Source organism: Actinia tenebrosa, unplaced genomic scaffold (assembly GCF_029948245.1).
Source record: "Actinia tenebrosa isolate PJP-AT-01 unplaced genomic scaffold, QUT_ActTen_1.0 PGA_scaffold8__29_contigs__length_14323225, whole genome shotgun sequence".
NCBI classification, from domain to species: domain Eukaryota; kingdom Metazoa; phylum Cnidaria; class Anthozoa; order Actiniaria; family Actiniidae; genus Actinia; species Actinia tenebrosa.
In genome coordinates, this window is record NW_028292585.1 from 12,373,670 (window position 1) to 12,399,964 (window position 26,295).

The following is a 26,295-nucleotide window of genomic DNA, read 5'->3' on the forward strand; positions in this document are numbered from 1 at the left end:
TTAATTTCTTTTATAGCCGATGGTCTCATAACGATTAACAACTAACGAAAGTTATGTTGGCAATTAATTTTTGATATTTTTTAAGTGCTTTAGACTAAAAATGTAAAACTTAGGACGTTTATTTTCCTAAGGGGGAAAGCCACAATCCAAAGAAAAATTACGTTTACGTCAAACCACAACGAGCTATGAAAATATTTAATTATGTATAAGTCGCAAACAAGAAAATCATAAAGCACAATTAAAGCTTTGGTTCTCAGAAGCAAATATTCATCGCTTCCGGAACCAATATGAAGAAACACTTATAACTCATAGGGAAAAAAATCAAAAATAAAGATAAAATAGATTGGAAATGGTATTAAATAACATGTAACAGAAAATGCAGGAAATTTTAAAGATCTTATTAAAGAGAACGTCGCAAAAAAATTCATAGTTCTCGTTTTGTAAATTGCTGTTCGTGAGCAGGAACAATATATCTTTTGTACGGTTCATTTCCAGGGTTGCATATTTCACTTATATGCAATTTTGAGGCTCAAATCAATTAAATCAATTATGTTATTTTTTATCAAATTATTTATTACATATTCATTGTATTTTACTATCGTTGCTTATAACACTTATAATATAATATTTACAATATTTCATTAGATTTTATAATATAGTTTTATATTTGTTTTTAGACTATTTATTAAATTATTAGAATATTGCATAATTTTCAGTTACTGTATTTCATAATTTGTTAAGTTCCTACAGTTATAGTTTTTATGATTAATTTTATATTTTATTATATTAATATTATTTTATCTAATAATATTTTTTGATTTTTATTATTTATAATATATCCTACAATAAAAATATATCTATAAAATATAAAACTATTTTTATTATTTTTTAATATTAACAATTTTTTTTTATGAAATAGGCTTTATCGATTTGTTTTTTTATATGTGCACGTAAATTATAATAATATTATTATTATTAATAATAATTACAATAATATTAATAATTATTATAATAATGATAACAATAATGATTACGATTGTTATTATTCATATTATAAACCAAGCTTCACCCATCGTACATTCACCCATCCATTCGTCTTATTTAACTTGAACAAATTTTATTGAAGTTCAAGTATATTCTTGAAGTTATTATATTGTCATTTTTACAATAATAGTGTGAAGTGAGTGTTCTTTATTCAATAAGATGGTAATGCAACTTTATAAGTCATAACAGTATTGTCCATCATCCCAAGTACTATTTCTTTCTCATTATTGATGTTGGTGCACAAAACAGAATGAAGCCATTCCTTTGTATCAAGTTTTTTAACAAGTTCCTGCTGTTGAAACACCATCAAAGCATTAAAATGTCCAGCACACAGCAAGAAATCAGTGCCATTTGCATGCCCATCACCTGGAAAGGTAGCCAAATGGGTCACCGGCAACTGAACACTAGCATAAGGTTGCAGCTGAAAATTACTCAATATGTATATACTTCCTCCTTCAGTTGCTATGGCTACCTGAGGCTGTCGGCTGGATGTGATGCTCTGTTGCCAAGGACTCCCAAAAGATTGAGAAGGTGAAAAGAGCTGGGGAATGATAGGAATGAAATATCCAGGAGACATAGCAGTCACAACAGATGTTACCTGTAGTTTGAAGACAACCATTCCATTTTGTAAAATGAAGAGGTTTTTGCAGTTATCTGCTACAAGGAGGTAGTTAGCAGGTGCTCCACTGCTTGTTGGTAGTCGCACAGATAACATGCACTTGACTGAAGTGGACAATCCCAATTGCTAAAAATATGAAAAACCAAGAAAAACATTTAGCAATCGCTGTCATCAATATCAAGGCAAAGGCTTGCAAGGTTCTTATATGTACAATATACTTGTTTAAAACTTTTCATAATTTCATATTTTGTATCCTCTTCTTTTTCCTCTTAGATGTAAATCTGTTGCATATTTTAATCAATTTTGAATTTAAAGCTATTAATATTATTCTCATTTTCATTCTTCATCTTTCATTCTTCATCTTTCACTCTTCTTCTCATTCTTATTATCATAATATAATATTATCATCAACAACATCATCTGCATCATATATTCATGCATCATCATCACCATCATCCTCATCATCTCCATAGCTGTCATCAAAATCATCAATATCATGATCAGCATCATCCTCATCATCTCCATAGCTGTCATCAAAATCATCAATATCATCATCACCATCATCCTCATCATCTCCATAGCTGTCATCAAAATCATCAATATCATGATCAGCATCATCCTCATCATCTCCATAGCTGTCATCAAAATCATCAATATCATCATCACCATCATCCTCATCATCTGAATAGCTGACATCAAAATCATCAATATCATCATCACCATCATCCTCATCATCTGAATAGCTGTCATCAAAATCATCAATATCATCATCACCATCATCCTCATCATCTCCATAGCTGTTATCAAAATCATCAATATCATCATCACCATCATCCTCATCATCTCCATAGCTGACATCAAAATCATCAATATCATGATCACCATCATCCTCATCATCTGAATAGCTGTCATCAAAATCATTATCAATATCATCATCAGCATCATCACCATTGACACATATAAATTGGTTAAAGCGTCACTAATACAAGCACTATCAATATGAAGGTCTCAGTACATAGTATCATCAATCTGAGTACAGATGTGTGTGAATTCTTTATAATAATGTATACAGTGTACATAAACATTCACCAAGGTAATACACTCTTATTATGATGACTGAGTGTAAGTCAGCATCCAAATTCTTCTACAATTGGTATAAACATGCCTTGTGCATCTGTTTACAAGCATCCTGTAGTCTGAGCTTCCACAGACTGCCATAGGGTGAAACTGCAGTAACCGTACCTTCATCATCACCCACGACTATAGCTAAGTTCCCAGCTAAAACACAAATCAAACTTCTAACTTAAAGATATAAAAACAAAGTCAAAATACAATACTTTCAGATAATTTCACTCAAGCTCAGAATATAACGAATAGCCCCTTAGACCTTCCAACCCTTTGGAAATGCCATTGCCCCCCTCCCTACCCCCAGTGAAGGAGACATGGATATTTCCTAGAAATACAAAATTTACCCTCATCCAACCTTATCCAGCTTATCCATAGGATAGTATGAATATTATGAAAAATATACCCTTCTAAGACCCTCCCTACCCCTTAAAAATTCCAATTCCTCTCTAAGGTGTTTTTCTGGAAACCTCCACAATATATCCTTCTTATACCCTATGAACCCATTGGGAATCTCCGTATGTGGAGAGGTATGAATAATTTCTGGAGCTAAACAGTATATCCTTCTTGTACTTTTCCATTCTCCCCTCTTTGGGACATTTTCTGGAAATAACATGTACATATTCCTCTTTGCATTAGGTTAAATTCAAATTCGATCTTGGGATATATTCCTGAAGGGATTAACGTCACATCTCCTTTCACGCTATAATACAAATAAAATTGGTTATGTTATCCATAACTGAACTGCAATCTACTGTGTTAACATACCAAAGTCTTCATCAACAGTTAGTGCAGTTATACTGCCATGAGACAAGACTCTTCGATTCAGTATCTGTTCATTGCTGAATATTGTAAGCATTCCTTTGGAATCACCAATTATCAGATCTGTGGAGCCAAACTTAGTCACATTGTGGAGGTGAAGGCATTGTACTGGTCCTCCTTTGCTTTCAAGTTTAGAAATTTCCTATAGGAATAAAAATCGGGAAACTTTCAAGTATATTCGAAATATAATATCACTATCACAATCATCATCATCATCAAGCAGTATGATACATATACAGATACATATGCATTACAATATCTTAAACAGCATCATCCATTTACATCACCACTGTCATCATCATTATCATCATAATTATCATCATCATCATCATACAAGGTATCATGAATGAGAGTACAGACATGTGTATGACAACATCTTAAACAGTGTAATCCATTTACATCAACACTGTGAATATCATTATCAAGATCATCTTCATCATCATCATCACCATCATACAAAGTATCATGAATGAGAGTACAGACAAATGTGTATGACAATATCTTGAACAGTGTAATCCATTTACATCACCACTGTGATCATCATTTTCATCCTCATCCTCATCATCATACCTGAAAGTTCTGTGATTGAAGATCCTTAATAGTAGTATAGACTCTGATTGTTCCATCATCACCACCTGTTATTAAACAAAAATCTGGGTATCTGCAAAGAAAACAACCAACATTAGAAACTCCCTTTTTTGATGTTCCTTCACAGCTATGTTTGTACATATAACATGGTTCCAATAGAAAAAATGAGTAATTTCTTTTTGTTAAAGTTTTTGATCTAAGGTTATCAATAAAAATAAATATAACAAGAAGTGGGAAGGATTGATGATGTGCACTGCTGATGCATCAATCATCTCTCACTGCTGGTTAGTAGGTTCCCTCCTATGCTTCGGAAGGTTTTTCTCCAGATTCTCCAGTTTTCAACCCTCAGAAAATAAATTTGTAAATTCCAGTTCACCGTCAAGTGGCTCCCTACTCTTTGATGAAAAATAAATTAGGTGGTTTTGATTTTTAGTTTTGATCTTTTTTAGGGGGGAGGGGAGGGGGAGAATCATCTCCACAGGAAGCCCATGAAGTCAAGCTACTGAATCGAAAAAATTAATGCAATAAATGAGAATTAAAGAAAACTTAAGTATTTAACGTCTTCTTATGAAAAAAATCATGTTCAACGTAACTATTTAAAACAATACACTTCAATTCAAAGTTTGGGATTCCTGCGTTACAGGGTATTAGAATTTAACTCGTTAGGCGTTACTCGCAAATCAAAGCTGATAAACGAACCGTTGGAAGGAAAAGATATAACTAGCTAAAAACTAGTGTGAGCTGCGTCGGTGTTTCTAATGAAACAGTAATAGTCAGGTGGCTAAGTGGTCAGATCTATACATAGCAGACAAAAGCACCAAAATTGGCATAAATGTAGATTAGAGTATGGTAATCAATATTAGGACCGGTGCCCATTTCAATCTCTTCAGGATTCCATATTAATTGGACTTTAATTTTCTGAAAAAAGTCAGTTATGGGCTCCCTGTGGTCAATATCTTAAAAATGTGGATTTTGGCCGATATTCTTTTTAAAATTCATATTTTTGATTCCAAATAGCTAGTACTGTTTGCTATTATCATTTCCATTAATAAATATATTTCAAACATCGAATAAATGGTGAGATTTCAAATAAATGCTTATCAAGCTCATACCCAGTCCTCAACTCAGTCATCCAAGATAATAGACAAACAAATACCCATTTTCTTCTAAACGTATGGCGATTTTTACATATTTCCCCATTTTCGATACTTTTAAACTTTCATACCTATAGTTTATGCAATTGAATACTATCTTGTATGATATGTACTGTATCTTTGATTCAAGGGAATCTCAAATAGATATTCCTAGATTATACAAATGCCAAATTTCTATCATTAATGTGTGTTACTCCCATTGCATTGACACTTGCAAAGAGGAGTGCAGTCTAGGCCAGCCTTCACACATTTACATCTGGTACACTGCTACTTGCATGCACACTTTAGTAAATAGCCAGGCAAATTGATCAGGAGAAGGAATATCCTGGTTGCTTATGTCACTCGTCCAGATACCTGCATGGAGGATAACTTACTGAAGCTCTCTTAATATACTGCAATAGTGCATTCTAGAGACAAAAACGTTGGCATTAACAACGGTTATGTTTCTAATTATATTATTTTCAATTGTCTTACCTGAGTAGGAGGAATATTGCCAATTGCTCTGTTGTGTCTACAAAACAGATCCATTCTCACATCGTTGATGGAGCTCAAGGGGCTAGACTTATCGTACATGACGACAGTCATTCTTTCAAGCTCATGGAAGTGGGTTGAATCTGAGGTCAGCTGCTGAAATAGATGTATAGCAAGGAACTCCAAAGTGGGTGTCACATTGTCGTTACAAAGTACCCAAGTCCGGGTACCCAAGCCTGCCAGGCAGACCGTTTGCCTTCCACAGAATGAAGACGTAGTGTCGCAGCCGGTAATAGCGTGGAAAACAGGGAGGGAGCGCGACTTCTGTACACCAAGGGAAGCACAAATCCTGTTAATGCTAAGAACTTGAAGTTTCTTCCCATTCCAAAGGCTACCCAGATATCCACGTCTGAATTGACGGCTTTCATGTCATGGAACTTCCCAACAAGAATCACCACGACATCTGTATCCACAGTTCTGACAAGAGTTGTGACGGTATCTTCAGTGTTCAATGAATGACGCATTTCTACGCTATTACCGGCTGCGACACTACATCTGCATTATGTGGAAAAGGCAAACGGTCTGCCTAGCAGGCTTGGGTACCCGGGGAGGCACTCCCATATATTGAAGGGCGGGGATGCAGGCTTGGGTACTTTGTAACGACAAAAATTCAACCCACTTCCATAAGCTTGAAAGAATGACTGTCGTCATGTACGATAAGTCAAGCCCCTTGAGCTCCATCAACGATGTGAGAATGGATCTGTTTTGTAGTTTTGTCTATAGAATGCACTATTGCAGCATATTAAGAGAGTTATCCTCCAGGAAGGTATCTGGACAACGAGTGACATAAGCAACCAGGATATTCCTTCTCCTGATCAAATTGGCTAGCACAAGATTGACGACGTGTGGACGCCTGTTTAAATGACCATTTCAGAGGTGTCAAAGGCTTGCCAGGAATTACACCATTTGCTGTTCATAAACCGCAAAGGAATATTCATTGAAGCGAAGAAGCATTGTCATTAGAGCGAACAGGCATACAATAAGGCAAACGGAGTCTCAATAGTGCGATTGAACTTTCATTAAGAAATTTAGCATTGAATTTGACAATCATGAATATGTTTGCGTGGGTTCATTAACGTTTTCAAACTTTCATTAGCGTTTTGAAGCAGACAATAAACCACAACACTTATTCAATACAACGTTTTGGACATTTATTTACGCAATACAAAATAACTATATTGTGCTTCTACGATTGTACATTTTCAAAAACGAAAAAGTGAATTTATCCTTGAATGTGTTCTCTATTTAAACATCTTGGACGATATGTTTGCATGTGGTTGTACCATTTTATGCATTTCTGTGGATCTTCATAGACCCTCACAAGACGCTATCTGACTTCATTTGCAATTTGGTTTCTTTGTTGTGCCATTGCAATATCCAAAAAAGAGGGATTAAAAAACTCAGAACTGACTTGATATTTATACCTAACGGCGCTTTGTTTGTACGAAGTCATGTTCACGGCTTGTAAAAAAAATGAAAAGACAGTTAAAATCCTACAATTCCTGGTGGAAAATATACTTATATCGTATTGCGTAAATAAATGTCCAAAACGTTGTATTGAAAGTGTGTTGTGGTTTATTGACTGCACCAAAACGCTAATGAAAGTTTGAAAACGTTAATGAACCCACGCAAACATATTCATGATTGTCAAATTCAATGCTAAATTTCTTAATGAAAGTTCCATCGCACTATTGAGACTCCGTTCGCCTTATTGTATGCCTGTTCGCTCTAATGACAATGCTTCTTCGCTTCAATGAATATTCCTTTGCGGTTAATGAACAGCAAAAGGTGTACTAAAGTGTGCATGCAAGTAGCAGTGTACCAGATGTAAATGTGTGAAGGCTGGCCTAGACTGCACTCCTCTTTGCAAGTGTCAATGCAATGGGAGTAACACACATTAATGATAGAAATTTGGCATTTGTATAATCTAGGAATATCTATTTGACATTCCCTTGAATTGAAGATACAATACATATCATACAAGATAGTATTCAATTGCATAAACTATAGGTATGAAAGTTTAAAAGTATCGAAAATGGGGAAATATGTAAAAATCGCCATACGTTTAGAAGAAAATGGGTATTTGTTTGTCTATTATCTTGGATGACTGAGTTGAGGACTGGGTATGAGCTTGATAAGCATTTATTTGAAATCTCACCATTTATTCGATGTTTGAAATATATTTATTAATGGAAATGATAATAGCAAACAGTACTAGCTATTTGGAATCAAAAATATGAATTTTAAAAAGAATATCGGCCAAAATCCACATTTTTAAGATATTGACCACAGGGAGCCCATAACTGACTTTTTTCAGAAAATTAAAATCCAATTAATATGGAATCCTGAAGAGATTGAAATGGGCACCGGTCCTAATATTGATTACCATACTCTAATCTACATTTATGCCAATTTTGGTGCTTTTGTCCGCTGCGTATAGATCTGACCAAAATTTTGCACTTAGCCACCTGACTATAATGATGAAAAGGTAAATTATACACCGTGAAAAGATGAAAAAACTTACTGACGTTTCGGACGCTAGTCCTCCGACGAAGGACTAGCGTCCGAAACGTCAGTAAGTTTTTTCATCTTTTCACGGTGTATAATTTACCTTTTCATCATTACCGTTGGAAGGAAACATGCCAGTCTTGTGTTACTAATAGCAAGGACGGCCAATAGGAGGCTAACAAGAGTCAGCTAGGTAGGAGGAATATTGCTAAATTTTCTAAGCTTATTACACAACTATGACTTAATAATGCAACGAAACTAGATTCTCTTACCTAAACGGCTTCCCAACCGACAAAGTGTTAAAATTATGGTTCAGTTTATGCGTTGAAACAATTTCCATTTGAAAGGAGTCTTCCTGTACATGTCCGCCATGTTGGACCGAGTCCTTCATTTCTCGAATTTATCGCTCGGAAAACCTTTAAAAAACAGCAATTCCTTTCCTAAAGTCCTACGTCGTGATTTATAATACTGTAGAATATCTTTTTCGGACGAATAAAATTGTTTATGTCCTACTCAGTTGAAGTTGAATGAACTCGCGCGCTTTTTATGTCTCGGAGTTTTTTCGGAACTTATTGTAAAAGTTCGGAAGCTTGTCGTGAGGGGTTCGGGTTCTTTTTTGTTACTATGGAAATTTACGCCTTGACGCCTGGAACATGTCAACACACAGCAAGAAGCATGGCTGTTAGCACTGGAGCATTTAGAAGCCCTCTTTACGAGCTCAAATCTAAGTCAGGAACAGCACCAGCTTATGCCAGAAGACCTGCATCACATCTACCTTTTGTAAGTATCTTTTTGAAGCAATTTATTTTGTCGATCTGATTTTATCAAAACTTTTATAGCACGTTTTGGAAAGTTCCATTGAACTGAAGATAAGCTTCATCAAAGATGCTTGTGTTCTTTAATACTCTTTTAGGCTGGTAGAAGAAGTAAAAGTCCTTATAATTACGAGGAGCCCGTGACAGATAGAGAAGAATGGTGGAGATCTACTCTTAAGGTATCTGGTCTTTCAGTCATAATTAGCTTATTCGCTAACAAATTATATGCTATTGTTTTGATTTTGTCAAACTATTATGTATAGGTACAGTTTTTATAAGACAGAATATTTTTTTTGGATCTCCAGGATACTCCAGTGCCTGGGGCATATGAATCAAAGGATTTTGTTAGAGATATAAACTCTAATCCTATCAAAGCAACGTATGGATTTAAGAATACTGGACGCAAAAACAATGCAGATCCTTCAAGGACAGGAACCACTTTAATGCCTGGACTTTATAAGCATGTCACGGAAGTAGACAAAATGGACAAAAAACAGATAACATATAGTTTTAAATCATGTGATAGATATCATACTCCTGCTGCATTAGTTGGTTACATAGACAAAGTAAGTAAAAAATAATAATTACTGAATACACTACAATACTAATTAGCAATTAGTCGTAGAGCCCAAATTGGCTATTGACTTAATTATAGGCCATGAATTAAGGCGAGAGGACTAATCGTTTGAGTCAGATCCAACTAGTCAGTCAATTGTGCAAACAAGTTTTAAATGAAAGTAAAATTTAATGTTTTTGTTTCAAAACCGGCACTTTTCGCTACTATACTAAGTAGGCTATTACTTAGCTTATCAATTCAAAATGCAGTATTGATGATAGACTGCTAGTTGGATTTAACTTATTTTAATTAGAAGCAAAAAAAGCTGTGAATTCTTATGAATTTCTTGAGTATTGAGGCTGTTTAACAAAAATTAGTCAGGGGTATAGGTGGAGAGGGAACATGATTGTTGGGGGCTAGATGGGGGGGGGGGGGGGGGGGGGGAATGATGACTGTTACCACATCCATAGAGTTTATTTAAATATTGTTTTGTCATCTTTATCTTCAGGAATTCGTGAAGAGCCAAATAAGCCCTACTACATATGATGCGGGGTATAAATATGTTCCTAAGCTTCCCTCAAAGTAAGTCAACAATAAATTTAAAAATGCCTGCATGCAGGCATGTTAGGAGAATGTTAGGTGAAATACACCAGTCGAACTGATCACAGAGTGTTTAGTTGTTTTGCCGCTAGCCCTCATTCCCAGGCTCCTGCAACCCAACTTTTGCATATTTTTCTGTCTTTTGATCATGACTAAAGTAATCATTATGATATACGTGCGGCCTAAAAGAAACAGAAATATGCAAAGGAAGGATAAAAACAATTTCTCTTTATCACCGCATTTGCTTAAAGTTCTTTCAAGCTTCAAAAATGCTTAGGGCCAATCATTTTGTTCACTCATGTTTTGCATGCTGCATTCACTGCTCAGCTGGAAGTGTGTAATGGAGCGTTTCTCAGCACTTCATGAGTGTTCCAAGTGGTAACTGCACACAGCACAGCAAGCAAGGTTTTTAATATCTAAAAATACAGAAAATACTTGGAACAATAATGGACCCTCCCCAAAAGTATCATGGAATTGAGGCTAATATGGAATAAAAAAAGAAATCAGAGAAAATTAAGTATAATATACAATACACACTGATACACGAAAACTGGTTCCCACAAAACATATTTATCCATTTATTTGTCCGTATAATATATGTCTTTGATATGTTTTCCAGACATCCAGCTTTTAAATCCCAAGTCAATAGATTTCCAACTGTTTACTTCAAAGCTGTAAGTTATGGTATATATTTTTTCACAAAACTGTATATCATGTCTTCTTGTCACATCCTGAGTTCCAATCCCTTGGAAATTCCAATCCTCATCCATATTGGGGAGGTATGGGTATTCTCTGGAACTACATAATATTCCTTGCTTAGACACCCTCCCCACCCTTTGGAAATTCCAAACCCCCTCAATAGGTGAGATATGGATATTTCTCAGACCCTCCCCAAATTCCAATCCTCATCTATGGGAAAGGTATGAATATTTTCTAGAACTACACAATATACCCTCCTCAGACCCTCCCCATCCCTTGGAAATTCCAGTCATCCTCTGTGGGTAAGTTGAGGATATTTTCTGGAACTACACAATATACCCTTCTCAGACCCTCCCCACCCCTTGGAAATTCCAATCCCCCTCAGTGGGTGAGGTATGGATATTTTCTGAAACTACAGTACACAATGTGACCTCCTCAGTCCCTCCCCACCCCTTAAAAATTCCAATACTCATCCATGGGGGAGTCTTGGTCCATTGTTTTCTGGAACAACATAATATGCCTCAAGCTCCTCAGATCCCAAACTTTGGAAATTCCAATCTCCCTCCAAGGAGACAGTATAGATATTTTTAGCACTTAAACAGCGCTATTTAGACAGACCTTTCCTGGAATGTAAATACAAATTCAGAACTTATTTATTTCTGCAGAGACCTGGTCCTCCACCAGGGCAATATAACTTGTCAAAAGATGCCATCCTACCAAAAGGTCCCAACATATCTTCATCATTCATATCCAAAACTCCAAGGTTTCAACAGCCTCATGTACTGGTAAGCCAAAAGATTGTTATTTGATGTTATTTATCAATGAAAGTTCATGTAGTTAACTAATGTGGTACTAAGTTTGTATGTTTGTACAGTTATCCCACCAACAGAGAACATGGAGCACACCAAAAAAATATGAGATATGAGACACTGAAATACAAAAAACGGAAAAGGTGGGAGAGGGGGCTTAGATTTGAAAAAATAAGAGAATAGTAAGCAAAACGGGAAAAGAGTGTAAGGCTATAGCCCCCAGTTCCCTCCCCCTTCCCCCCCCCCCCCCCCCCCCCTCTCCTCCGCTGGTCTGACTAATTAGTGTGTTGCTCATTAGTAGTTGCTTTGAGAGAACCCATGCTTGCATGTCACTTACATCACAAATCACTCTTCCAGAGCAGATAATGAGATGCAAATACAATGCTTAAAAGTAGATTGTAAATAATACAGAGTATACCACAGGTCTCCCAGTAATAATGCTAATTTCTTGTTTTGATATGCTATCTGTTATGAACCAGAAAACACCAGGACCCGGGACGTATGACAAGACATTCCAGACTCCAATGCCGGCTACTATCAAGAAGATGGGCAGAAGTCATGGGCTGTTTTTTACTTGTGGTGCCTACTAAAAAGAAACAGTGTTGCAGACAGCATGGTGCTGAGTATAGTTTGTGGGTTGCTACCCTGGTTCAATGAACAACAACCACAAACGTTAGGGTGTTATCGTTGTATTAAAATGGTCGAAATAATGGATTTAAAAATGATAATAAAAATGAAAAAATTAAACCAAGTTACAAAGGAATGAAGTGGCCCATGTAATAGGGGATCCAGGTGTGGTTCCATAGATACCCCCTTTCGTGAAGCCGATGTGCGCGCGGCTCCTAACATCCTTTACATGTAATACCCTCGCATCTTTGCACTCGATCTAATCTAATCTTTTGCATTTGCTTTTACAAATTTTTTAAAACTTGAAAAAAATTGACCGAAATGGAAAAACGATTATGTGATAGACAGCACAAGCCAAGCATTTTATTTACAAAGTTGAATAAAATGTCCAAAAAGTTTTTTAAAGCATTGCAAACTGGTATTCTAAGGTGATGGGGTTATTTTAAGGAAAACAAAACCCTTTCAGCACTAAGTGACGTCCATTGTCATTCAAAAATATTATAACACGGTTGAAGTGCTCTAAGTGCGTCAAACCAGTTTGATCGTCACAGTATAGTGAGCACAGAAAACCATAGTGCCGCAAAACAGTTCATACGAAAGTGCTTATTCAAAAATATGGATGTCACAGAACGAGTGTGACAAGCCATACCTTTAAATGATCTCGGACATCTTACAGACAAAGGTCAAGACAATGAGACGGTTTGCTTAACATCATGTTGTCTGAATCACGAGCGTAAAGATGTCAGCAGCAAACAAAATACAAATCCGTATCCAAGAACGGGATAAGCCGTGCTGTTGGTAAGTTTTGAAACATTTCATATTTTTTTGATGATAATATAAATATATACAGTAAACACAAAGCCACTTTGTATCTTTTAGCTTAGTCATGACTCCTGAAATATCATATTGTACGTCAGGCATGGACTCGCCAAAGTGTCCAAGTCACTGAACACACTCCACTTGAATAATATGTACTTTTAATGAGGGCAGATGATAATTAATATCGCCAATATAATTCTAGTAAGTCGGCCTTGTAGTTACACAAGTCAGGATGCTGTGTGTTTAGCATTCTCGCATTCATTTTGACTCATTTTATGATTAATGCGTCATGCCATGGAAGACTGTTAGCAACGGTGAACGACTTAAGTTTAATTGACTGATAATCCCTTAAAAAAGAACCTATTAAAGCTATACGTCATTGAAGTATCTTAAGCAAAGGAAAATGTGCTCTTCAACGCTTGCTGTACAGCAAAGCGAACGGAAGTCGATGGAGTCTTCGTAGTTAATTGATTGTTGCAAGCATTTCCAAGAGAGTCAAGATGACAAAAACATGGCGGCTATTGTGGTGCCGTTTACAATGGATGCTAATGAGAAATATTTTGTTAAATGGCACCAACATGGCCGCGTTGACGTTAATGTGCAATCGAAGAATAATTTTTTTTCTTCTTCCGCGGTCGTTGGTATAAACTAACACATCACATCACCAAGTATTTTTTTCTTCACCTCAATATTAAAAGTCATGTATTGTTGGAAAATAAATATATCTGTATGGAAAACTATAACATGCATATTACATATTAACCTCTCAATAACGACCACCATTGGTCGCCTGTCAAATAGATGGTCGGTTTTTTGGGTCAAGGGATTATGTTATTAGTACAATAAAATGTGATATTTTTATCTACCAGAGCCTTAATGGATCGCAATTATTTATTAAAAGATGGAAAAAGAGAGAAGGAAGCGGCAGAGACTTCATTGGAGAGGATAAGACGAAGCATTGAGGGCGCTTTAGAAAAAGAAAAAGAAACTGTGCAGAAAGAGGCTGTTAACCGATACATAAGAGATGCTTCGTTAAGAATGAGTTTGAACCTGCCAATCAAACCAACAAAAAGCCATTTAAAAGAAGATCAAAATCACGAACAGAAAAACACTTTGAAAGGAAGTGATTATAAATTACCCAGCTTGCAACACGGTGATGGATCTCCAATCAGAAGGCCGGTCCCTGAACTACACATGCTCAATACTGAAAATCCCGCTAGACCAAACACTTCAAATACCAACATGTCTATTGATACTTTTTCGCCCAGCCCAAATAAACCAAATATACGGCTTCCTCCTATTATCATAGATACAGGACAGCAGGAAAAAGGTGGTAAAAGAAAACGAAAAAAGGACGAGTCTAATGAGGTAAATAAACAAAAGAAAAAGTCCCCAGAAAGGTTTACCGGTAAACCTGCAAAGACACGGTTAGAAAGTGTTTCTCCTACTGAGGAGGATTTTAATGTTGTTATGTGCGGCCGTTCACCTAGAGTAATTAATGAAACCAAAGAATTATTTGTATCCAAACATGGACGCTTTAAAAGCAAATAACGAATATCAGAAGCATTGAATTTCGCATACAGTAAATCATACCGTGCATTTGTACAATGCAAAAAAATATATACACCTAACCAAAACGAAACAATAAGAAAACAAAAGACATATACATTTTTTATTACGTAAAGGTGCAGAATTCTTATGGTTAGGCATATATATATATATATATACACACACTGCGGTTTGTATAAACTTTGACCATTTGTGCATATATACAAGTATATCAAAAGTATATCAAAAATTGTGTGATATGATCCCTGATATTGTTTTCGAGTTGTCTAGCACTAGGGCTTTCTGGAAAAAAATATCAGGGGTGACATGCCATAGTTTCTGATCATACTTTTGATATACTTGTATATATATATAAATGGTCAAAGTTTATGCAAACCGCAGTATGTATATTTATATATATGTATGTATGTAATAAATAAAAATTTGAACTGACATTTCTGCAAAGTCAAACCTTATTTTGACATTATACACTTTTGACTTGATCATGAATGTCTTACTGAGTGAAAGGAGGAGGGCTACAAACATTTAACAAGTTTACTGTGTATACCCCAGCTTTCCACCCCCCCCCCCTCCCCCACCCCACCTTACCCCCAATGACAAACGTACCTTATTCTCGCCACAAGATATAAGTGCTATTGTTGGCAAAACGGTCTGTCGCCGAAAAGGGATAACAACGAATTATACCTAAAATGTTTCAAGATATCATGCACAAATTTATGTTAATAGTGTTCATCGATTTAGACCTACGGTTGGGTGCATGGATTTTTAAATGCACTCGCCTCTAAATTAATAGCACGTATTTCAGATTCAACTGGTTGAGTTATAGCTGAGAATTGTTTCTAGTCTTTCTCTATCTTTAATACAATCACCAGACTTTAAGTTCTTTGCCATTTCATTGGCCTCTTCAGCAAATGTTCTAGCTTTTTCTTTGTTCCCCATTTCATCATGTAGATGAGCTAACCCCTCCTTCACCAAACACTTGTACCTATGATTTTCTTTAAGATTGTTTTCTGCAATGGTTATTGCCTTCATGAAGTGTGTTTCGCTGTCTTCATATTTTTCCAATTTCCTACAGCAAATGCCTTTGTTTTTCAAAAGCAAAATCATATGGGTTTCTGAATCACTATTCAAGTCGGTCAACATATCAATTGCCTTATTATAAATATCATTTGCCTTCTTATAGTAGTCTAGTGCTTGCTGCTCATTATCACCATCTCGCAATTGAGCATCACCTTGAGTCAAATATCCATCTGCAATGTCTTTAAAACTAATAGCTGTCTTTATGTGTAGTCCTAAATGTTTCTCATAAATGGCATTCGCCTGCTTATACTTTTCCACTGCTTTTTTGAAATCTTTCTTGCCCTTCAAGCTGTGTCCTAGCTCCAAGTTAGCTCTTGTATAATCTTCATTCAGCCTGGAATCGTTGTCTTCCTTTTCCATACAAAACTCGATGATTTCTTCAAAAGCCTTGACTCCCTGTTCATAATTTCGTTTGTAAACAAAGTAACGTCCTTTGGCAGAATTGTAGCATATTTTAGCTCTGTCATCAATTTGTAAGCCACTCTGGTATACTTTGTCAGCCTGTTTCAGTAACTTCTCATATTCTTCGTTGTCACCTTTTCTTCGAGCCATATGGCCCTTCCAACATAGTGATTCTAATTCTCGACTAGGCAAGTCGTTCTTCTTGGCTAAGGTAATGAAGTTATCCAGCAACCTTCCTAGCAGATCCCAAGAGGTGCAGGCCACAAGGTACAAAATAACGTTAGTCAGTTCATCTAGTATTCTCTTAGTGTTTTCCATTCTTGTTTCATTCAGATCCACAGGAACACAAAGCGAAAGTTCCAAAGCTTTCTCGAAATTTTGCCTGTCTTCACGGAAAGCACTCAAAGATTGCTTACAAGAATCTTTAGTCCAGTACAACTTTGTATTTTCTAAAAGTAAAGACTGAAAATAACTTAGAAAATTCAATTTTCCTTCTTCAAGAAGATATTTGTTTTTTTCCGCATTGCCATAATCAACAACAAACTCGTGAATAAACGGATGAAGACTATATTTTCTTTTTTCGCGTTGCAAAAGACTTTTTGCATACAGTTTCATAAGCACCTGAACTGCATCATCCAGGTCATCCACTCCCATAACTGCCAACGCGGAATCAACAGCAAAAAACCTTGGAAAAATCGTAAGCCTTACTAAATGACCACGCAACGTATCATCGAGTTTTTCAAACGATAAGGAAACGGCTTCTTTCAATTTTTTTATATTTTCCACTGGCTTTGATAACTTCTTGATTAATTCGTCAGTTTTGTAATCGTCCAGCAAAGGGATGACAATGCGTAAAGCAAGCGGTATATTGGAACATAACTTGACAATCTCTTGTTTACGGTCGTTAGTTAATTCAGACCTGCCTCTTGTTTCTTCTGAGAGAACACGGTTTATGAATTCTAAACTTTCATTTTGTTCAAACGGTTTGAGAGTTATATCTTTCCTAGGCACGTCAATGGCGTCAAAATTCAAGATTTCGCGCGAGGCAATCAAATAATTTACATTTAGAGAAGAAAATTTTCTTAATTCTAGCAGAATCTTTACGAGGCATGACATACCAGATTCACAGTTGGCATCATTTCCCGTTCGTGGCTCACTGCTGCTCAAAACATGTTCAGCATTATCCAACACAAGAATCACTTTTCGGTCCAAGTTTCTGGCCCAGATATTGAGTGCTTCTCGGGGTTCGTTTTCGACTTTTGTACCCCGGTATAAGGTGTAATTTATGGTCTTTGATATCTCTTCTTCAGTTGCTTTACAGCGGCACAAATCAACAAAGTAGACAGTTTTGTTATGTTCATAAACAAGATGCCACGAAGCTTTCTTGATGAGGGTCGACTTACCGATTCCAGCCATACCGTGGATTAACACATAAGGTATGTCATCGATAGTTTTTGCATCTATAATTTCTTTCAGCTCTTCTTTTCGGGCAATAAAAATTGAGGGTTCGTCGGGAATGCAACTCTTAACTGTCTCCTGTTTCTTTCGATTTTGAAGCTCCTCTTTTATCTCCTCAATTTGGGCATGGTTGGTAGAGATTTGAGCTCCATACTCGTTTATTTTCTCCTCTAGGTTCTCTATCCTGTGCTCGTGATCGCACAGTGTTTTAAACCGTTCTTGGATTTCAGAACTGTCATCGATCGGGGTAACTTTGAGTTTCTCTATTTCGTCTTCTGGAAGACCCAAAGCCATCAAAGGTGAAGATAGTTCGTTCCACAATTCTTCAAACTGTTCGTCACTGATTCCACTTCCTGGAAGATGTTGAATCTTGTTTCTAAATAACTTGATTCTTACAATGTTAGCTTCCTTGCTCTGGTCTGAAGGAGATGGCTCCTTTCCCCATCCTGTAGGAGGAGCTGTTAGACTACAAATGTTTCTCAAAAGTAATGTCAGTAGAGTGATATCAAAGGTTTTTGAGTCTGGTTGTCCATCAATGGGAAACAATAATTCGATTTGACTAGGAAAACATTTCTTCCTGAGATCTGTTTCGTGGGTTTTCAGGACGCCAGGTAAAGCACTGTTAGAATGGATGCCGTCGAACAGTTTTCTTAACACTTGCGATCCTCCATCCAATAGCAATCTCCTAAGCCTCGTACCGTTCGTTTTTTCCTTCGTGCTGTCATCACACATTCTGCTCGCGATTTCGTTGTGAAATTCCAATCGTTTCTTTACATTTTGCGTAGACCCCGCACCTTCCTCGCACGATTATTATTCCATTTTGTGATCTCTTTGAAATTCAACTACGCCATTTTTAAAGCTATTCAACGACGCCAGACTATTTACTAAACTGTTCCAATAATGAAGTTTGACAGAAACCCAGGCTAACTCTATAGCTGTTGAATGAAATTCGACAGAGCTAGACTACGATTTCTCAGTCGAAGGATATTCAAATTACACTTTACAAATTCTGCCAATGGACCAATGGTAGGCCTTGGGTGAAGAAAACACCTGTCACTGAGCTGCATGTCTAGACCAAATATTCTACCTAAAGTAAGTATAGTAATGTGTGCAAGAATAGCAAGCATATGAATAACATTATATATTATGAATGCTATGAACTCGATTCTTTGACATGTTTTAGAGAACTATGATATGATTTAGTGTAGAAAATTTCAAATCGTTGCATTGTTTTGTTTCCCGAGTTGTGCGAATCTTATTTTCTAATCGGTAATCCTCACCTTACGCTGATAAGGTGTCTGAAAAATCAGAAACATTTTTGCTCAGTAGCTCTACATGGTCATAAGGATTGTTTTTTGATTGGCACCAAAAAAATACTTTTGCACCAGCAAAATACACGCGGTTGCAAACGAAGAATTGTGGGGTTTCAAGGAGGCTGTGGGTAGTTTTGGTCTGGCACACCTAGCCGCATTGAAACGGCCACAACTTTGTCTTGAATAACTCGATCTGCAAGCTCTTTTCACACATCAATGTCAGGAAAGGAGCGTTTTCCAAATATTACGCGATGAATATTTTCATGGACTTTTACTATTATTTCCAGCGTGTCAACTTTATACCCTCAAAATCGGGACTTTAATTTAGTGGATTCAGTATTCCTAGTAGCTAGAATATAGGTATGGATATAGGCACTGTCCTTATTGAGTATGAATCAAATTGTGACTTTCTTTCCAACGTTATGGATTTTTTGATATGAAGCTAAATAACCCCATTTGTTGTCAAAAGCGATAGAAAATATCGATGAAAGCGGCAATTAAAAAATCGTCGAACGATTTTTTTCTTAATGAAGTCACTAAATGATGTATCTTTTACAAATATTCTCCTTTAATTCCATATGCATTGAAAGGTTTTAAGGCAGTCAAATAAAAATAAGTACGCCCACAACTATTTTCGCTCACGGCTGCTTGTTTAATATTCACGCTTGACTTCCGTGTTATTACTTATCGCGTGCTGTAAGTTTTGAGCGTACTTATTTGTACTTATTTTGAGCGATGAGTACGAGTACGAGTACGAGTACGAGTAAGGCTAAATCGTAGTCGATTTCCGATTCTTTACAATCTAAAGTTTCAATCTATTTTATACACGATCAAGACCACAAAGAGATAGTGCCAATTTTTAAAAGTTTTAACTCGGACTCGTTCTCGTACTCGTCGTCGGATCTAAAGGTCTCGATTAAAGGAGACACAACAACCACGATGTGACCAGACTCTAGTGTATATTTGTAGTCAAATACGAGAGGCAGAGCTTGATAAATTAGAGATTTGCCAAATCCTGATGGAAGATTGACAAAAATATCTTTTTTCTCTTCGACTAAAGTTTTGATAGCCGACTTCTGATGCGCATTTAGATCAGGAATACCGAACTTTGAAGACAGGAGGCCAAACATGTACACTTCTTCTATGAACGAGTTGAGAATGCGAAATAAAAGCTGCACGGTGATTGGTCAGATCAAAAGTCCGCGAACGGTTCTCTACATATGTAAACCGTCTTGTGATTGACCAAACAATGAGAAAGGAATCTAGTTCGAATGCAAGCAGCCGTTTGTGGGGAGGGAGCGTTGCGTGACGAGCGACACTAAAAACTTATGCGAGGGAGACTATATGTTGGGTGCCTTGATGAATACTATCGACTGGTGCAAGTCGCTTTGAAAGTTTAGGTCTAGTTTTCGAGAAAATAAGCAGTAAACGATTTCTATGATGTCATCATTACGTCATAATGAAAAGTCCGCTTTAAACTAATTTATCATTTTTTAAAACCTTTAATCTTTTCCTGACAACGTGTGAAAAGCGCTTGCAGATCGAGTTATTCAAGACAAAGTTGTGGCCGTTTCAATTAATGCGGCTAGGTGTGCCAGACCAAAACTACCCACAGCCTCCTTAAGGCCCTAACACACGATTCAACTCGTCTGCTGCTTTTAAATAAAATTTGTTACGTTATATTCAGTTAACGGCCGACCGATTTCATTAACGAGAATCACTTTTTGACCTAGTCTCCTACGCAGCCGCTATTAGTGTCCAAGCGGGGAGTGAGCGTGGCGTGACGACACTGATAGCGGCTAACAAATGTTGTCGAGCGAAGGGTAGCGCGAGCTAGAAAGAAAGGAGAAACCAGAAGGAAAGGAGAAGGAGAAGGAGAAGGAGAAGGAGAAGGAGAAGGAGAAGGAGAAGGAAAGGAAAGGAGCAGAAAAGGAAAGGAGAGAAGAAGAAGTCCAAGAGAAGAGAAGAGGAATTGTAAGATGAAGAGGAAGAAGATAAAAATAATATAAATACAAAAAAACAAAAACAAAAACAAAAACAAAAAACAAAGAGGAAAAGGAAAGAAAAGGGAAAACATACAACGAAGAAAGCAAGAAAAATTTCAAGCAAGCTGTGTGCGGAAAAGAAAAAGAATAGCCATGTCATGTCATGTCAAAAAAAAAAAAAAAAAAAAAGCAAAAAAGCATGGCTTGGCGCTCCTCTTTCAAGGACAGGACATCAGATTAGTGCGGGAAGATGTAGCCACCCTTGCCGTTGCACACGGCCTGGTTGGCTTGACGTTCATCTTTCTAGGACAGGACATCGGATCAGTGGAAAATGCAACCACCCTTGCCGTTGCTTAAATAGTACGCGGCCTGCATGGCATGGGGCTCCTCTTCCCAGGACAGGACATTGGTTCAAAGATACGTCCACCCTTCCCGTTGCTTTTGAAATATGCCGGCATGCAAGCGCAAGCACTGGCCAGAGCCGCCATTACACTTGTCAACAAAACAGCCTATAGTCGTACTGATCTAATGGCACGGCTAACTCACAGATCGATAAGCGTGGAGGTTAGAGGGAACCGAGAAACATAGAAACAAAATCCTTGACTAAATAAAGGGAGAGGCCCAACATTACCGGGTTCGATATTCTTCCTCACGTCGGTTTGGGCAACTAACAATAGATTACTTGTTATATACTCTTACATATCATTAAATCATCACCCGTGGGATTTATGGCCACTTCGAATAGCGCGAATAGATGACGACATGCACTAACAGGTCACGTGACCCTACCTCCCTTGAAGCGAGCAACTGTGTTAAAATGAACTTCAGGAATGAAAAGAGCACCTCAAAATTAGTAGGGTGGCGGAGTTTTAGCTCATAAAAAACGAAAAAGGAGAAATGGCATTTAATATAAAATCAACTGCTCGTTTTAAGGGAGGTAGGGTTACGTGACCTGTTCAAGTCAGAATAAAGGGTCAATTTCTATACTTTTCTTCTATAAACGCATTTCATGTGCTTTTATGTATCTTATTGTGAACTAATGACTGGGTGACTTCGTTTTAGTGCACTTGTCAGCCATCATGAGAGAGTGGTGTATTAACGTACTTCCAATGTCTCATTTCAGTCTCAGCTTCTATGTTTTTGAACCCGACATTGATTTATGATTTTTCAATTGAGTTTATTGACAAACAAATAATTAAAGTAAAAGAAACTAGAATTACACGTGCAGCGAAAAGTTGAAGCCACATAAATATTTTCAAACTAGAGTGAAGTCATTTAACCCGTTAAATAGATATTAGACTAATACAATCTGGTAGACCCTAATTCCATTGTTTCCTTTTGTGTTTATTTGACTATTACACGTTGACTAGTATTTTTTATTTCACAAGTATTAGGTATTAATAAGGGTATACTTCAACAAGTATTAGGAGTGTTCACATGAAATCAATCGTGCTATAATAAGATAAACAAATTTCCTGGGATATAAAAGGATAATGTACCTAACTCAGTTGATAAATGTATCATGTTTAATGATGTCTTTTAACGTGTTCAAAAATAAAACTGTGCTGTAAAAACACGTTTAATTTGGAGCAAATGCTGTTCATTTTATTATAGCTCTGCACGCAACAAATTTTGTTTATTTATGAAGAAAAAATTTTATACTACCTTTTGTGTCAAAGAAAATCAACTTGCACACGGAATAATAAAACGCTAGCCTGCGTAGCGGAGCTTTTTTGGGGAGGTTGGGGAGAAGGAAGGGAAAAGTACCCCCTAGTCCCCCTCACGTTTCTTCTCCCCAACCCCACCCCCAGCCTCCAAAAATGCCTCTACGCAACACCGCGGTCAAATGTCTGCGCATGCGAAGCACCGTCTTAAGGCGCGCCATAGTTTTATTTGTAAACGTTAGTATATTGTCGGACGGATGAGTTCAAAGTCAATTTATAAGAAATTCCCTGGATATTTAAGCTCAATATTTTCCGTATATACTCTCTGTCATATCCTCAAACTATTCTCGGTTTACACTTTTTTTATTCGTTTTACATTTTGAGAAAAACGCAATGAAAGTTTCCTCCTTCGTGGTTTTAGTAGTAATCGCTACGAGTGTCAGCTTTGTGTGTAGCTACGGTTGTGAAAAAGCACCAAAAAGTCGGTCCCATAAAGATAACTGTTCTTCAGGAAGCCTTTTCAAGGTAAACTCGAAGTTAGCAAGGGCTGGACAAATTCCAGAAAATTCTAGTCTGTCGAAGGCACAAAAATGAGATAGAAAAGATCGAAGACAATCGCTGCTCTTTTCCTTGCGACCAGCATTCTACAACTTTAGTCCCGATACCTTAAAGAATTTTTCTGCAATTGATGAGCATGGGAAAGGAAAAAATAAAACAGGAACTATGTGGTGTACGAAGTGTAGAAAAGTCGTAGTTAATAGCAGGGCTGTCAACCCCCAAGATATTCAAATCTGGAGAATTGATAGGGAAGGGAAATGACGTCACAGCGCGTCAAAAAGCGCGCGAAAAGACGTCTTTCGCTTTGTAACATTTGATGTGATTGGTTTATTTCTGACCAATCAGATTATCGTTTATATTACAATGGCCTGCATGCTTGCAAGAACAGTTTATGAGGAACGTTTTGATTTCGTTAGCGATGTAAAATAACACAAACAACACAAAATAATTAGAATTTTAATTATGGTTGTGAAAGTCGAGTCTCACGAGAAATGGTCAGCTTCGGCGATTATCCGGGAGAATTGAAACTCTAATCTGGAGACCGGGAGATACGGTCCAAAATCTGGAGACTCCCGGTTTATCCGGGAGAGTTGACAGCCCTATAATAGTTAACTGATTCAGTTTTCCCTGACGATGGGTTTGTAACCCGAAAGCTCGGAGCAGGAATATAAAACTAAAAAACGTGGATGAAACAAAAAATTAGTAAATTCTATATTTGTAAGGACCTTGTAGTGAAGTGTTCTTTTTGTTTAGAATATTCCAATGCTGTTATTTGAAGGAAGCAGTCTGATGGCCATGCTTGTCATTTTTGAAGCAGAGTACCCTGGTGGTAATTGTTACAATGTGTTATAAATGATGCATCATAGCAGGGTACTCTCCTTCAAAAATGACAAGCATGGCAATCAGAAATGATCTGATTTCACTACTGTTTTTTATTAACTATGGTTTAGTGGTGTTCAATTTTCTTTAAAAAGAAAATTTCAACTTTTTCAACATTTCAACTTGCATTGTACCACCACAATGATGAAGAAGATTATACACTCTACAACCCTACTTTGATGAAAGACTTTGTAGATGAACATTCTCCTGGACTATTTGACATGATCCTAAAAGATCCAGCAAAGAAAGATGGTACCTTCAAGAACAGAGAACTGTTGTTCTTCTCCATATCATTGCTTACTTCAGGTAGTAAATATTACTTTACATTTTTTCATGTCTAAAATATCCCTTTTACAATGAAGTGTTCAATTTCAATTTTACTATTATTTTAATAGATAAAAAACTTCCCAATAGACCCCTTCACAGTTTCCTCCGCCATCTTGAAAGGTAGCCATGCCTTTGCATCGAAGCGAGATGAACGGTGAGCTTGAACAATTATTCATGTCTCTATCATTGCAAGCTCACCGTTCGTCTCGCTTCGATGCAAAGGCACGGCTACCTTTCAAGATGGCGGAGGAAACTGTGAAGGGGACTATTGCAAAAAGACATGGGAATTTTTTTGAATAACCATGGAACATCGGGCCTGTGCTGGGATACAGTATAGCTCCAAGAACTGTAGATACAGCCACAATAGTCAACTACGGAAGGACTACCCCACTCTCCTGCATCGCAAGATTCAAAATGCTACTAAGGTTTGTTTTTCTTTTTTCTAGATAAATCAATTTTATATTAATTTTACCTCCTAATTTTTTTCTATTTGTCTGTTTACAGAAACATTCCTTTATGATGCTCTTACTTGATGATTTTCACAATATCTATACCATTAGATTACCAGACACCAGCCTCAAACTGTCTCTTGCCACCCACATGGTCTCCTCTCTTTTAGAAAATCCAACCTACTATTCCAGCTATTTGTCTATCTCTTGAAAAGGACAACATTCACTCTACACCTAATATAGTCATAAATGGTATATCTAGAAAATGTGTTTGCACATGTATCATAGGGACTGTTTTGAGCAAACTTTAAAGAAACATTGTCCTCGCTGCTCTCAGCCACTCATGAACAAATTGGATAACCTGACAAATTCTTTTAACACATCTCTTCTTTTGCCTACAAGTACATCTAACAGTATCAATAACATAAGTTATAATGAGGAAAATGAAGACAGTCCAGATAAAGTTCCAGATATAAACAGTCATGGCCCTGACTATTATGAATCCACAGATTGGAAGAACCATGTTGAAACAGTTTTAAATACATTTTCTGTCCCTCAACCTTCAAGAAGCTCAAATGCAAGTGCAAATTCTTCTGGCTCTCTATCTGGCCAAGGAACTCATCATGCCCATGTATTATCTGTTTCAACTCAATATGGGAAGTTCTGGTTATTTGAAAAGCAGATATCACAGTCCACACTTAATGGAAGGAATGGCTTATAACAGCATGCACTTTCATCAATATCATTCTTTCAAAGTGTTATATAGCAAACAGAAATAGAGGATATTATATGGGCGCGCGGAGATACGAAATTTATTTTCGAGTGTTGAAAAGATCTCTCACGAGTGAGCGCAGCGAACGAGTGAGAGATTTTCAACACGAGAAGATAAATTTCGTATCTCCAAGTGCCCATGTAATATTCTGTTTATTATATAATTATCAATAAAGTATGTTTTGGCTTTTTCAGGCAATTCTTTCCGTGTATTTTTGAATAGCCATCGCAATGGTGTTATTTTCACACGTGAAAATAACATGTTATTTTCACGTGTGAAGATATCAATTTTTCGAAATAGAGAAAAATAGATATTTCATTGGTAATTATATAATAATGTTTTTTATTACCAATCCCTGACCAAACAATGTCAATATTGTGGCAAATGGTAATCACATCCTGTATCGGAAAGGGCAACAACATACATGATCAAGTTACTGGTGGGCACCCAATTCACTTTTCTGTATCTGAGGCAGTGATATACATCTGTCTAATCATTCATTTCAAGGAATTACTGTTGATGA

The 26,295-nt window shown here is 36.8% G+C and overlaps 4 protein-coding genes across 4 annotated transcripts; 2 read left to right on the forward strand and 2 right to left on the reverse strand.

The window, feature by feature from the left end:
- Window positions 1–1,176: 1,176 nt before the first annotated feature.
- On the reverse strand, window positions 1,177–8,948 carry LOC116299470 (uncharacterized). Its single transcript, XM_031708129.1, has 5 exons — window positions 8,664–8,948; window positions 4,181–4,271; window positions 3,557–3,752; window positions 2,829–2,941; window positions 1,177–1,789 (listed from the first exon to the last, which is right to left on the reverse strand). The coding sequence occupies exons 1-5, from the start codon at window positions 8,780–8,782 to the stop codon at window positions 1,196–1,198; spliced, it is 1,113 nt and encodes a 370-aa protein (XP_031563989.1). The 5' UTR covers window positions 8,783–8,948; the 3' UTR covers window positions 1,177–1,195.
- A 94-nt stretch (window positions 8,949–9,042) lies between these two features.
- Window positions 9,043–12,621, forward strand: LOC116299459 (protein STPG4). The gene is made up of 7 exons (XM_031708118.1): window positions 9,043–9,171; window positions 9,305–9,385; window positions 9,512–9,772; window positions 10,271–10,344; window positions 10,982–11,036; window positions 11,727–11,846; window positions 12,350–12,621. Exons 1-7 carry the CDS (start codon window positions 9,067–9,069, stop codon window positions 12,458–12,460), a joined length of 807 nt encoding a protein of 268 aa, XP_031563978.1. The 5' UTR covers window positions 9,043–9,066; the 3' UTR covers window positions 12,461–12,621.
- A 431-nt stretch (window positions 12,622–13,052) lies between these two features.
- On the forward strand, window positions 13,053–15,367 carry LOC116299462 (uncharacterized). Its single transcript, XM_031708120.2, has 2 exons — window positions 13,053–13,295; window positions 14,186–15,367. Exon 2 carries the CDS (start codon window positions 14,193–14,195, stop codon window positions 14,865–14,867), a length of 675 nt encoding a protein of 224 aa, XP_031563980.1. The 5' UTR covers window positions 13,053–13,295; window positions 14,186–14,192; the 3' UTR covers window positions 14,868–15,367.
- Window positions 15,368–15,468: 101 nt separating this feature from the next.
- LOC116299463 (uncharacterized) lies at window positions 15,469–18,802 on the reverse strand. Its single transcript, XM_031708121.2, has one exon. The coding sequence runs from the start codon at window positions 18,555–18,557 to the stop codon at window positions 15,693–15,695; it is 2,865 nt and encodes a 954-aa protein (XP_031563981.2). The 5' UTR covers window positions 18,558–18,802; the 3' UTR covers window positions 15,469–15,692.
- Between the last annotated feature and the right edge of the window lie 7,493 nt (window positions 18,803–26,295).